This window comes from Vigna umbellata, chromosome 5 (assembly GCF_029865625.1).
Source record: "Vigna umbellata cultivar VRB3 chromosome 5, Vumbellata_1.0, whole genome shotgun sequence".
In the NCBI taxonomy this organism is placed as follows: domain Eukaryota; kingdom Viridiplantae; phylum Streptophyta; class Magnoliopsida; order Fabales; family Fabaceae; genus Vigna; species Vigna umbellata.
In genome coordinates this window covers 22,829,206-22,842,852 of record NC_142169.1, presented here as the reverse complement: position 1 = coordinate 22,842,852, position 13,647 = coordinate 22,829,206, and the positions used below count along the sequence as shown (strand labels likewise).

The following is a 13,647-nucleotide window of genomic DNA, read 5'->3' as shown; positions in this document are numbered from 1 at the left end:
CTCAATGTGCAATTTTTCTCCCTTATTTTCGATCTCTAGAGACCTAGCATAGCATGATCAGGTATGACAAAAACCAAAATCCATTGAAATAAAATACTTAAGAACCACAACATTAATTACAGAAACTCTTGAATATAATATTAAAAGTGTTTGTACCGTGAAAAAAATAAATATATAAATTTAAAATTTTAAAAAAATTATTATTTTTCACTGTTTACGTTATTTATATAATTTTTAACAAAATGTAATAATTGAATTAATCAAAATAAATAGTTCGTATATAAATAAAATAACGATTAATAATATTATATATTTTGAGAATAATTAATAAAATATTTTATTTTAGTACATGAAAACAAATAAATTTTATAAATTTAATTGGAATATTCCGCACTGAATCTTGAAAATGAAGTTCAATCTTAAACAATAATTGACTTTGAGAATTATTTATTCATTGTCATATAAACCATACATAAATAGTAGACAGGGAGTTGTCTTTTTTTAAACTTTAAAGAAAACTCTAAATCAAAAGAAATCAAATTTACATTGAAGGTAAATATTTTTTCATGATATTTCTATCTATAATGATAACAAAAATAACCTTTTTGTTTTCAAATTATTGACTTTCAACCTTATTAGTAGTAAAGATTATTTGTTTAATCAATATTTTTTAGTACATTATAAGTACACTTACTTTAATTTAAGTGGATAAATGAAAATTCCTAATTACTTAATATCTTTCAAAAGTTTTAATTCAATTATTCACCTTGAATCTTATGATCAAAGTATGCATGAACTTAATAACTCTTTCTTCACCAAATATTAAAGATAGAACGAAACAAATAACTTCTTTTGCTTACTAAATTATGAGACAATGTAATGTTCTATAAACAAAAGTACCAAGACACATCATATTACGCACAAAAAAAAAATCAAAACAAATTCAACGAACCAAAGAAAGTAAATATGATTTATTGTTTTCAATTAAAGGACATTGTGGGATGTAAATATTATTTTGACATTTTATTTAAATTCATATCTCCAAAAACAGAAACAATGCCTACCATTGGGACTTTTAAAAAAAATATAAAAAATAAACACAAAATACAATATCTCTATGATAAAATAGCAGAGTATAAAATTGATCTAAACATGTTATATTAACATCACAGTAACACATTCAGATGAGAAACAGAGGATCAAAACTGAGAGTAACTCATTCCCTTATCCATCACAGGTTTAAAATAAATAGGCTTTACGTTTAAACAAAACTAATAACTGCTCCATAACCTCTATGCAGTTAAAAGGATAAAAATAATGGCTTAATGAACTACTTTATGTTCCTTAAAAATAGGAACTAAAAATGCTATAATATTTATTTTATATTTAAATTTATCCAATTATTAACGACAACAAGTGACAGAATATATACGAGTCCTGGCGATAGGTCCTCTGATAGTGAGTGTTATCTTCCATGTACCAAAATATATATTTTTCTCAACATTAGCTCTCAACTTAATGCATAAACCATATGTTTATGCTAGATCAAAACTAAATGATATCTTCTCAAAATAAATGTGCACAAAAACATATGAGAAAAACATCAAACTGAATAAGAGTTTCATTGAAAAGAATAAATGTACTGATAATGAAATTACATCGTAGAACCAAGTCCCATTTGCACTACATGATCCTTAAAATTCTTTGCTGGCATGCCTTTAGTTAAAGGATCAGCAATCATAAACTTAGTGCTTATGTGTTCAATGACCACTTTTTTTTTCCTTAACACGTTCTCTGATGGCTAAGTATTTGATGTCAATGTGCTTACTTCGACATCTACTTTTATTGTTCTTAGCCATAAACACTGCAACAGAGTTGTCACAGTACAACTTTAATGGCCTAGAAATAGATTCCACAACTCTAAGCCCAGAAATGAAACTCTTTAACCATACACCATGCGAGGTAGCCTCAAAAAAAGAAACGAACTCAGCTTCCATAGTAGAAGTAGCAGTTAATGTCTGCTTGGCACTTCTCCAAGATACAGCTCCATCAGCTAACATAAAAATATAACCAGATGTTGATTTTTGTGAATCAACGCAGCCAACATAGTCTGAATCGGAGTAGCCAATCACTTCCAAACATTTAGTTCGTCTATATATAAGCATGTAATCTTTTGTCCCTTGAAGATATCTCATTACCTTCTTTGTAGCTTTCTAGTGGTCAACACTTGGATTACTCTGATATCTTTCCAAAACTCCAACGACATATGCAATGTCAGGTCTAGTGCAAACCTGAGCATACATAAGACTTCCAATAGCTAAAGCATATGGAATATTCTTCATGTGTTCCCGCTCAAAACCATTTTTTGGACATTGATTCAAATTGAGTTTATCACCCTTCACGATGGGAGCTACACTTGGTGAACAATCCTTCATGTTAAACCTCTCTAAAACTTTGTTGATATAAGTCTCTTGAGACAAACCCAAAATGCCTCGAGATCTTTCTCTATGGATCTTAATGCCAATGACATAAGATGCCTCTCCCATATCCTTCATGTCAAAGTTCTTGGAGAGAAATTGTTTCACTTCATATAGCAAGCCCTTATCGTTGGTTGCAAGCAAAATATCATCCACATATAATAGAAGGAAACAAATCTTACTCCCACTGACCTTTTGGTATATACATTGATCCATGACGTTTTCTTCAAAACCAAATGAAGTGATAACATCATGAAATTTTAGATACCATTGGCGGGAGGCTTGTTTTAGTCCATAGATGGATTTATTAAGCTTGCAAACTAAGTGCTAATTGTCTTTAGAAGGGAATCCTTCAGGTTGTTTCATATAAACCTCTTCTTCTAGATGACCATTAAGGAATGTTGTTTTCACATCCATTTGATGTAACTCAAAATCAAAATGAGCTACTAATGCCATAATTACTCGGAAGGAATCTTTCTTAGATACAGGAGAAAAGGTCTCTGTGTAGTCAATTCCTTCTCTCTGAGTGAACCCTTTGACAACAAGTCTTGCCTTATGTCTCTCAATGTTTCCTTTTGAGTCTTTCTTGGTTTGAAAGACCCATCTACATCCAATGGATTTTACACCATTAGGCAACTGAACGAGATCCCAGACTTTGTTCGATGCCATAGAATCCATCTCATCTTTCATGGTGGCGTCATACCATAGGTTTGATTCTTTAGAACTCATGGCTTGTGAAAACGTTTCAGGATCATTTGCAGCTCCAATACACTACATAATCACTAGGAATTGCTGGCCTTTTAACTCTAGTAGATCTTCTTAATGTTGCCTCTTCATTTTCTTGAGGAAATTGTTGCTCAAGCAACTGTTCAATAGGTTGTTCAACATTATCTTGTTGTTCCTCATTAGCAACTTGATCTGTAAGGTCATTTTCAATAGGTTGTGAAGCTTCAATTATTGTTTGTCTAACACCCATTTGTGTTTGAGGGTGTGAATAACAACCAATCTGTCACTTGAGCTAGAGGGTTGAGCTTCATAGTGATCCCTTTCATTCCCAATGTTTGGAAACTGATCACTCCCACTAACTAAGTCATTCTCAAGAAATTTTGCATTTCTTGACTCCACAATCCTAGTGTTATGCGATGGACAATAGAATCTATATCCCTTAGACTTTTCAGCATATCCAATGAAATACCCACTAATAGTCCTAGGGTCTAGTTTCTTCTCTTGTGAATTATAAATTCTCACTTCAGACGAACATCCCCAAACGTGTATATGTTGCAAACTTGGTTTCCAACCTTTGAATAACTCAAACGGTGTCTTTAAGACGACCTTGGTTGGGACTAGGTTTAATATATACACAACCGTCTTCAGGGCTTCAGTCCACAAGAATTGAGGAAGTTTTGAACTACTCCTCATACTTCTCACCATGTCCATTAAAGTTCTGTTCCTTCTTTCTGCCACACCATTCTGATATGGAGAACCAGGCATAGTGTATTGGGCAACAATTCCATGTTCTTGAAGAAACTTCGCAAACGGACCAGGTGCTTGTCCATTCTCCGTGTATCTACCATAATACTCTCCACCTCTATTTGACCTCACAATCTTGATTTGCTTTCCGCATTGTAGCTCAACTTCAACCTTAAAAATTTTTAAGGCATCCAAAGCTTCATCCTTAGAACGAAGTAAGTAGAGATACATATAACGTGAGTAGTCATCTATAAAGGTGATGAAGTATTTTAGACTACTTGCGTCCATATCTGGACAACAAACATCTGTATGAATAATTTCTAGTAAACTTGAACTCCTCTTAGCACCTCTTTTAGACTTGTTAGTTTGCTTACCCTTTATGCAATCCACGCAAGTCTCAAAATCAGTAAAATCCAAAGTACTAAGTACTCCTTCATTTACTAATCGCTTAATTCTCTCAATGAAAATATGTCCCAATCTACAGTGTCATAAAATAGAAGAATCCTCATTCATAACACATCTTTTTAACCCAATAGTAACGTGCATATAATCATAAGCGATATTGTTTTGTAAAACAATGGAATAAAGACCATCACACAATTCACCAAAACCAACAACTTTAGATTTATTCATTAAGCTAAAACCAGAATCTGAAAAATTAAAAGAAAAGCCCAAAGGTATAAGTCTTGAAACATAAATCAAATTCTTCGAAAAACAAGGAACATAAAATGTCTTTTACAAATACAAAACAAAACCACTACTTAAAACTAAGCTGCACGTTCCAATGGCCTCCACATGTGAACTCATCTTACTCCCTGAGTAGATGTATTGCTCACTTTCCACTGGTCTCCTTAGGTTTTGCATACCCTGTAAGGTATTAGAAACATGGATTGTAGAACCAGAATCAAACCACCATGTGTTATGATTAAAACTAGTCAAATTAGATTCATAACAGACAAAAGCAAATGGAGATTTATCAGATGTCGTAAACTGCTCATTAATAGCCCTTAGTAAATCTTTGACATTCTCATACTGGTCAACTGAACCCCGAATCCCAGCGGAAATGTTGGTTTTTATGAACGTTACGGAGAGACGATTTGACCTCTCCCATTTTTCATAAAGATCAATGGCATCTGAAGTGCTAGTCTCAATAATACCCGGTGGTTCTGGTTTTCTAATAGCATAATCAATGTCCATCCAGCCTAAATGAAGAAGAACTCTTTCCTTCCAAACCTTATAATTATCTCCTTTCAACTCAAGAATATCACACTTGATATTAGAAAAGTTCACAGATTGAGAAACTGCAAATTCAACATTACATGCTTATTATATAATTTGAGACTAAAATAAATGTTATGTTTTACCAATGCAAACATGTCTTTACCAATGAGTTTATTAACATAAAACTTGTCTGCGGGCTAAAGTCTTACTCAATTAGACTAATTATCTTAATGATAAAACTATCAAATTAAGTTTTTTTTCTTAATTCCTGTGGGTAAATTAAGAAATATAATTTAATATTTTATCCTAATTAATTATATAAATATGAAAAAATTCATGTGGATAGATTTTATCATATTAAATATAATTAGTTACAACTAATGTTTCTCATGTAGCAAAACTTTATATACAATTTTAATTGATTAAAGATGTTGTGGCTACTCTTTAATTTATTAAAATTATATTACTACTAAAACATTAAAAATATATAAATATTTACATAAAATTCTTAATATGTTTAATTAATATTTAATTAATCCAAAACATTTAAACATATATTATATATGTTACGTATTCAATTTATATGTTAAATAAATATAAAACAAAACAAAAAAATTAATTAAATATCAATTAAACATATAACACCATTCTCGTATGGATAATGATATTTTAATAAGTTTTGACAACATTTTGACACGGAACACGTGTCAAAATGTGAGTGGTCCACGTGGATTTTTTTTTAAATGGGAATGACGTGGAAAGAGAATTGAGGGAAAGGTTTGAAAGTAAAGAGATTCATTTTCTCTCTTCAGAATTTGAATCTGAGGCAAGGTGAGAGAGAGAACCCAAGCTTAGAGAAAGAAAGCGAACCCTAGAGTGAGTCCCTCCCTCCTACCCAGCTAACTCGCCTCTTCCCAGAAACGTGTCGGTACAAGCGTGGTCTGCTAGAGTTCCACGTGACGAAGTGGTGTCCGTTTCGGTGACTGGCAGCGTTGGAAGCTTTGATTGGAACCGCCACCGACAAAGACACGTTTTGAGCTACCGTCATTTACGTCTACTCACCTACCCAGTCATTGTGGTTCGTCTTCCTTAGAGCTTTCATTAATATCTTTGTCATGTCTATTAAACTACAAAAACATGCACATATATTATCACGGCCATTGCATCTAGTATTGACTTATATTGTTATTTCATTTACTCTGTTATAGAGTTGAAACATAAAATTGTAAGTAGTTAACAGTAGAATTTAACAACCCTGTGTGCATGTGTATGCATGGTCCACCTTGTATTACCTTTCAATATGCAAGAACCTTTTAATTGCCAAAGTTCCACAGTCAAGTCTTGAGTTTTTTTATTATAAATGGCATCACTGTATTAAAACAAAAAATGAGATATATAAATGACAAATATTATTAAAAGAAAATGAGAAAAAAAAAATAAAAAACATTGGGGTCAAACCAAACCCATGAAAAAAAATACAAGATTAAAGTTGAGATATATGAATTAATTTTAAATTTTTTCAAAACTTTGCTTTATTTTACATTCTTTATAGAGCTTGGTAAGTAATTTAGTCAAATTGACCTATCTGCAACATATAAACATTAGTTTAATTTGAACCTGGCGTTAGCACATTGGCAGGAGAATTCACAAGCTTCCTTCCAAAAATGATTCCAGAAGAAACATCTGCTGCAAACTTAAGTTTCTTCTCCAATTTAGGCCTAGATCCAAGCCCAATAATATCCACTAATCTAAGTGCCGATATCTTAGACCCAAACTTGTACCTGTTATCTTCAAAAGTTTCTACCATAGTCCCTACCACACAACATAAATCAATCTTATTTCAAAATAAGGTAACCTTTCAATTAAGGTATAGACTCTATTTAGATAAACTTGCACTTATAAGAACACAACATAAAAAAGCAAAACAAACAAAGCTTCTTGTGTTAACTAGAAGATTCAAGGAAAGAATCTGTTTCAAAGGTACTCAGATAAAAAATGACCAAGGTATTTGTACTTTCATATGCAACTAAATCATTATGAAACAAAGTTGCCACTTACTTTCTTAGCAAGCAAAACAGGACAATAGTAGCTGTCAATCAAGAAATTGAATGTTGGCCATAGTTGCAAATATATAATATGAATAATGAATAGGAATAAAGGTTTATGTTCACATGGAAATCACAGAAGATATATAAAAAGTTGCACAATATCAGGTAAAATAATAGAAAAGGCCTTGGGGAGAGGTGGCATATATCCATACAATCTGTTTTGGAAACTAAAAGTGTTGGATAGCCATCGTGAAATGTTGGAAATGTTGATGTTGTACCACCCATTATAAAGAAAATTCTTTGCCACAAGTGTATAAGTATGAAGTAATACTAGGATAGATAGATATACTAGTAACACTAACACCCACTACTTTCACGACACCATGCCACTAATTAGTTTTAAATTCAACTATTAACATATACCAGAATTATTATTTAAACGGTCCTAACCAATCATCATTACTTTACTAACCCCAAAGAGAAAGGTTCCTGCAGCTTGATTAAAATATTAAACAATTCCAATATATTTCTTTAACAAATTCCACACCCAAAGTTCTAAATTCAACTATTAACATATACTAGAACTATTATTTAAACGGTCCAAACCAATCATCATTACTTTACTAACCCCACAGAGAAAGGTTCCTACAGCTTGATTAAAATATTAAACAATTCCAATATATTTCTTTAACAAATTCTACACCCAAAGTCATGGTCATGCACCTGTTTGATAAAACTATCATACCACCTCCCATATCAAACACTTAAGGTATCTAATCCAAGCAATTCAACTCTAGAAGATAATGACTAAAGTGGTACGATCAGTATAACAAATAATGGTTTTAAAGCAGACATAATATTACACATTTCAATACCAAACACATGCTCCCAGAGAGATTAAATCCATTCAGTCCAGCACACACACAATACCTATGGTCCTAGCATTACCCAAATATGTTGATCATAACCATGCATATGCTTATGTATGTTTCATTCCAGGTTAATGAAATAGCACAACCGCACCCTTCAGGCATTTCAGATTACAATACAAACCAAATGCAAATTTTCTTTAAGAAAGTTACAACACTAATATTATAATAACATCATGGCGGTACATTTTATCAAAAGAATGGCGAAGAACAGTACATTCACAACCCTAAGACAAACATAGGTTCATACATTCGTTAAATTCACTCTTCTTTTAATCTCAATCAATCATCAATTAATCTCTTTCTTGCAGAGGCTGTGCAGGTTCTTCTCTCCATGCTCGCCGATGGCTCTTCCTCCGTCAGAGAGGCCTCCATGTCCTCTCAAGAACATTGCCGCACTGTAGTCACTTCTTTTTTTCGTTGCGTTTCTTCAATTTCGCTTCCTATTTCATCCTCACAATTCTTTGTGTCTTTCTCAGGAATCCTCTTCTTGTTCTTGATTGCTGTGCCGTCGTGTCGCGTGGTGGACGTCGGGTGCGTTTTCACTCCTTCTAACCCTCATAAAGATACCAAGAACGCAGCTTTGTTCCATGAACTTGACACATATCAAAGAAAATGTTTATGGCTAAGCCTATGGTGTCCGAACTTGTTATTTGACTCATGTGAGAAATCAGATGATTACGGCTAGAATTCAGAAGTTAACGAGGAAGGAGCTAAAGAGAAGTTGTAAGTTGTATGATGGTTTGAGTGTGGGATTTTGATTAATTTGGCAAGGTTTGTTGGAATTTTTGTACTTTTAGACCATTTGGTTTATATGGGTATGCAAAGTAATATGCTGGATTGTGCAGCCTGATTTTCTGTTCCTAACCGTTTGAGGTTTGACATGGTGCAATTCTGTTTCATTTTTCATAAAGGGAGAGAGTGCCCGTGATGGAAATAATTTTTTTTCCAAGAAATACTCTAGGCAATGAAATACAGTTTGATTGATCATAGGCAAACATTTTCTTAGAACTACAAACTTTATGACCGTGTAATGTAAAATGGGTTGCAGTAAATAGGTTGTATTTTTGAAATCAGGGTTTTAGATTTGGTATTATTTGTTAGAGTTTTTATCTTATATTGGACTTATTCCAATATAAAACAATATTGTCTTATTGCGGTGTTTTGTTGTGTTGGGTTTATAAATAAACTACTAGTGTCAGCTTTTATGCCTTGTTTTTGAGGGGCAGAGAGAAACGAGTCAGATGGAAATGGAAAAGATGGAAATGAAAAAGATGATTGAAAATACCTGAGAAATAAAGTTACATGTGTTTGGTTGAAGAAAATATAAAAGAGACGTGGCGAGAGAGATGTGTAGAGATAAGTGAGAAATAAAAAGTGGATTTCGCTGTTTTAAAATTATTTCTCCATCTTTCTCTCCTGCTAAACAGCTTACATTAATTTCACCCTCTTCATTTCTTCACAACCAAAGTCACCATTAGTACCACATGATTATGCGACATAGATTTTCTTTTTCTCGTAGTATTTGAGACCTTTATTAGATGAGTACTCCTCATATTTCTGGTCTTTCCTTTATTTGAAATGATGGTACGGGCTTGTTTGTATAAGCTTCGCTGTAGACGCTTATAGGACAGAAAAATGTTTATGGAGAAGTTTATCTAAACATATCCTAAGTCTATTATACTCTTATTGGATCCTCCCTTGTGTGTTATTTTCTTGATATCATGGTCATCTTAGAATATTCGAGCTTATGGCTTTACCAGAGTTGCTAAGTTTCAACTAATGCTTTATTTAATTCACAGTGGTTGTTTTCTGCAGGAACTAAACTCTGACTGGCAACGAGCAGCAACAAGCCTACTTGTTGCAATAGGCTCACATTTACCTGATCTCGTAAGATATCTTCTTTTTCTTTTTAACTATTGAAATTGGTTTTTGTTTGTATTAAAAAATTTAGTTCGATAAAGAATGGAAAGATAGGTTTACAGAGCCATTGAAACAAGTATGACCAAGAGAAAGAAAGATCAGTTGCATGCAACCCTACTCTAGTACAGTTTCTTTTTTACCAGTTGAATCATAAGTTAAGAACTGTTGTCCATACTCCATAGTTTTGCTTTATCCTTGTACTTGGAATTATTGAAGTATTTTTCTATCAAGCTAAAATAATATCTCCCATCCATTTTACTTTCAGGGGATGTACCACTGCCTTCCATATATATTTTATATAAACTCTTTTTTGCACATCTCCTAGTTTTCCCTGGATTTTTGATCTCATGTCTTTGATCTACCTTTCCCCTGGATTGGTGTTGCAGATGATGGAAGAAATTTTTCTTCATTTATCTGGGACCAATTCAGCAGTACAGGCTATGGTTCAAATCCTTGCAGAATTTGCTTCTAATGATCGTTATTCAATTGTAAACGCTGATGAGTTTTTCTTCCATATGAATCTGATACAGCCATGCAGTTCATTCCACGTTGGAAAGGTGTACTTTCCCAAATTTTGCCAATTCTTGGAAATGTACGAGAAATGCATTGCCCGATTTTTTCAAATGGTATGGTGATTTTTCTGTTACTTTATTGATGGATATGTTTCTTCTATCTTTGATGACTTTTATGAAGCACTGGATAGTACTTTGATTGGCTTCACGTATATGTAACCAATTTTGATACTCTTGGATACTTCATTGATACCTATTTGTCAAGTATCAAGGCTTATAAATTTTGTGCGAAAATCTAATACAACTACGCTGGTTGTTATATAAACATACAATATGGAACCATGGAAGCACTGTCCGTTTGTGTACAAAAAATGGTGACTGTCCTCTTTATGGTTGATTTCAAGAACCAAATGAGATTAGTAGTACTATTCCTTTTTGTAAATAATTGGAAGTGATTTATGATGACAATATTTATAATTTATTTATTTATTTTAGCAATGTCCATTAAGTATGTTCTTAATTTTGATGGAATTGAAATTATATGTTTATTATGTTTTAGGATTCATTATTAATATCTAGATATACATACTAAACTTAAACGTATCTTATTTATTATTAGAACAATCGTATCACCATATTGAATACATATCATGTACGTGCTTAGTATGCATCGTAGGTGAATTTCTTGAATTTGTTGAGATTGCTGACAAGGGCAGTTTATATCTCACAGGTCCAGCCTAAGTGAATTGCATATGAATTCACCTTTTTATAAATTCCATGACATGTTAAGGCATAGAGTAATACCGATAAATGTAAAATTGGAAAACCATAATGTATTAACTATAGTTGTGATGAACAATTTTAGATTTTTAAAGGACATGTGCAACTTGTGGTTTCTGGAATTTTAAAGAGACATTGGCCAAAGGAAAACATTTTAAGATAAATTGGTGTTATTAGTAGGCTAACATTTTGAATGGATGTTAAAATTGGAGATTTCTATCAGCATGGACGTGAAAATCTTGGCTACCTGGTTTTGGAGCATGCCAATTTTGGTGATTTTATTTTCTTTGTACGTTTTTCTAAAGTTCACTCTAGGTTTAGTTGGTAATGTGTTATATTATGGCCGATACATCATTGAAATATTTTTAAATTGTTTTAAAATATAAATTTTTAAAATTTATGATCCTTTTGTGTTGAGCTTTCATTTTTTTATGGTAGGTGAACGGGGGAGGATGAAATTTGGCTAACATTGCTCAAAGATGTTATTGTTACTGGTAATCTGATCCAGTTAACTCATAATTTATAATTTTTTTTCAGCATTTAAGTGTTGGTGTCAAGCGTCTTGGCAATATAGTATAGACTTTCCTTCACATTTTCCTCAAGATGCTGATGTCATGTGAGATCAATATACAGTCTTCTTGTTTATTTTCTGATTCAACACATCTTGTTCCCTTTATTTCTTATCTGCAGGTGAGAAATATCTCTAATTCTTTATGTAGTGCAGGTCATTTCTAATTTCAGCTTTTGAGCTTTTGTTGAGAGTTTGGGCAGCTTCAAGAGACCTTAAGGTCACTACTATTTTTCTTTACTTTTGTTCTTGCATTCTGCTCCTTATAGGAGTCTTTATAATTTTCTGGATCCTTTTTTGCTGATACATCTATAAAAGTTAAGTTTCTGAACATGTTCTGTTTGTGTGGTTGATGAACATAGATGAGTATTTTAGTGTATAATTTATGACTTTTTTACTTGATTGTTTTTGATCTTTTTCTTATTTAAACTTATTTCGTTTTAGGTTCGTGTGGCATCTGTAGAAGCACTGGGGCAGATGGTAGGTCTCATAACACGGGCACAGTTAAAGACTGCCCTACCAGGGCTTATCCCTACAATATTGGACTTGTAAGTATGGTCTTTAAAGCATTTTATATTTTAGTTATGTATTGTGCATATTTAATTCGTTTTCTTTTCTATTTAATGTGTGATTTCTCACTAGATTAAAATATGAAGACACTTAAAATATCAACTAGTATTATCAGATGGATTCACATTCATATCTATTTATGTCAGGTATAAAAAAGATCAAGATATAGCTTTTTTGGGTACATGCAGTCTCCACAATCTGCTAAATGCCTCTTTGTTGTCCGAAAGTGGTCCTCCTATGCTTGATTTTGAGGTATGAATACTATAATGTTCTTGTTTAAAACGTTTCATGGTATGTTAGAAATTTGTATTTAATTTGTTTCATATCATTAATTTGTATATAATTTGTTTCATATTTAATTTTTACCTTTCCTTTTTTATTTTGTAGTAGTATGGGGAAAGAAAATAAATTTAGGGTTTCATTGTTTACAAGGGAAAAATTTAGGGTTTTACTCGAGTTTCTGATATAACACTGTAAAAGCTTTTGAACCGAAAGAAATGTTATTAATTTTATTTTGAATGTTTTTCATTGAGATTTAGGGTATTTTGAATGATTGAAAAATCTTATGAATAACACTCCTCTCTCTATTTTATTTAAAAATATCATATAAATCAGCACTTTCAAAAACAAAAAGTTAAAAATAAATAATATATTATTGCTTTTTGACATGTAATTACAAATTTTCACAAATAATAAATTTATTGACTTACACGGTTGGGAAAAAAAAACATGTATCCTGAGTTTCTTGGTTTACTTTAAAGAAAGTTAGTTATAAAGAGAATTTTTGAGTAAATAAGTGTTGAATATTCAAATTCATTATTATTTAATTACAAATTATTATCTATAATAGGTTTTAGATTTATGAAAGTTGTTTTAAATTGATATTAACAATAACTTTTGATTGGTTTTGAGTATAAATATTTTTGTCATAATTATTTAAAATTGATTAAAATAAAGATGTTATAAACATTATTATTAATTGTAATTAATTGTAACATAGGTTGTTGTGCCGTTAAAAGACAGTTTCCAATCATTTTAGCTGTTAGAAAATTTTGTTTTTGGCGGGAAGAGGAGGAGTGCATCTTAAATTCTAACAAAAGAAGTAAAGAAATGTTCTTGTGTTGATAGTTGATGGGACGGAACCCATAA

General features: G+C 32.0%; 2 protein-coding genes across 7 annotated transcripts; one reads left to right on the top strand and one right to left on the bottom strand.

The window, feature by feature from the left end:
* Positions 1–1,760: 1,760 nt before the first annotated feature.
* Positions 1,761–2,195, bottom strand: LOC148197945 (secreted RxLR effector protein 161-like). Its single transcript, XM_088115686.1, has one exon. It carries the CDS (start codon positions 2,193–2,195, stop codon positions 1,761–1,763), a length of 435 nt encoding a protein of 144 aa, XP_087971812.1.
* A 5,917-nt stretch (positions 2,196–8,112) lies between these two features.
* LOC148197944 (protein SHOOT GRAVITROPISM 6-like) lies at positions 8,113–13,626 on the top strand. Of its 6 annotated transcripts, none has more exons than XM_088091491.1 (11): positions 8,113–8,387; positions 8,468–8,545; positions 8,625–8,871; positions 9,964–10,035; positions 10,455–10,545; positions 10,599–10,694; positions 11,898–11,976; positions 12,085–12,148; positions 12,373–12,476; positions 12,645–12,750; positions 13,499–13,626. In XM_088091491.1, exons 5-11 carry the CDS (start codon positions 10,455–10,457, stop codon positions 13,535–13,537), a joined length of 579 nt encoding a protein of 192 aa, XP_087947617.1. In that variant the 5' UTR covers positions 8,113–8,387; positions 8,468–8,545; positions 8,625–8,871; positions 9,964–10,035; the 3' UTR covers positions 13,538–13,626. The 6 variants fall into 6 exon arrangements, with proteins under 6 accessions (XP_087947617.1, XP_087947619.1, XP_087947615.1 ...); XM_088091493.1 differs by having other exon boundaries at positions 8,457–8,545; positions 10,455–10,511; XM_088091489.1 differs by having other exon boundaries at positions 8,457–8,545.
* Positions 13,627–13,647: the final 21 nt, after the last annotated feature.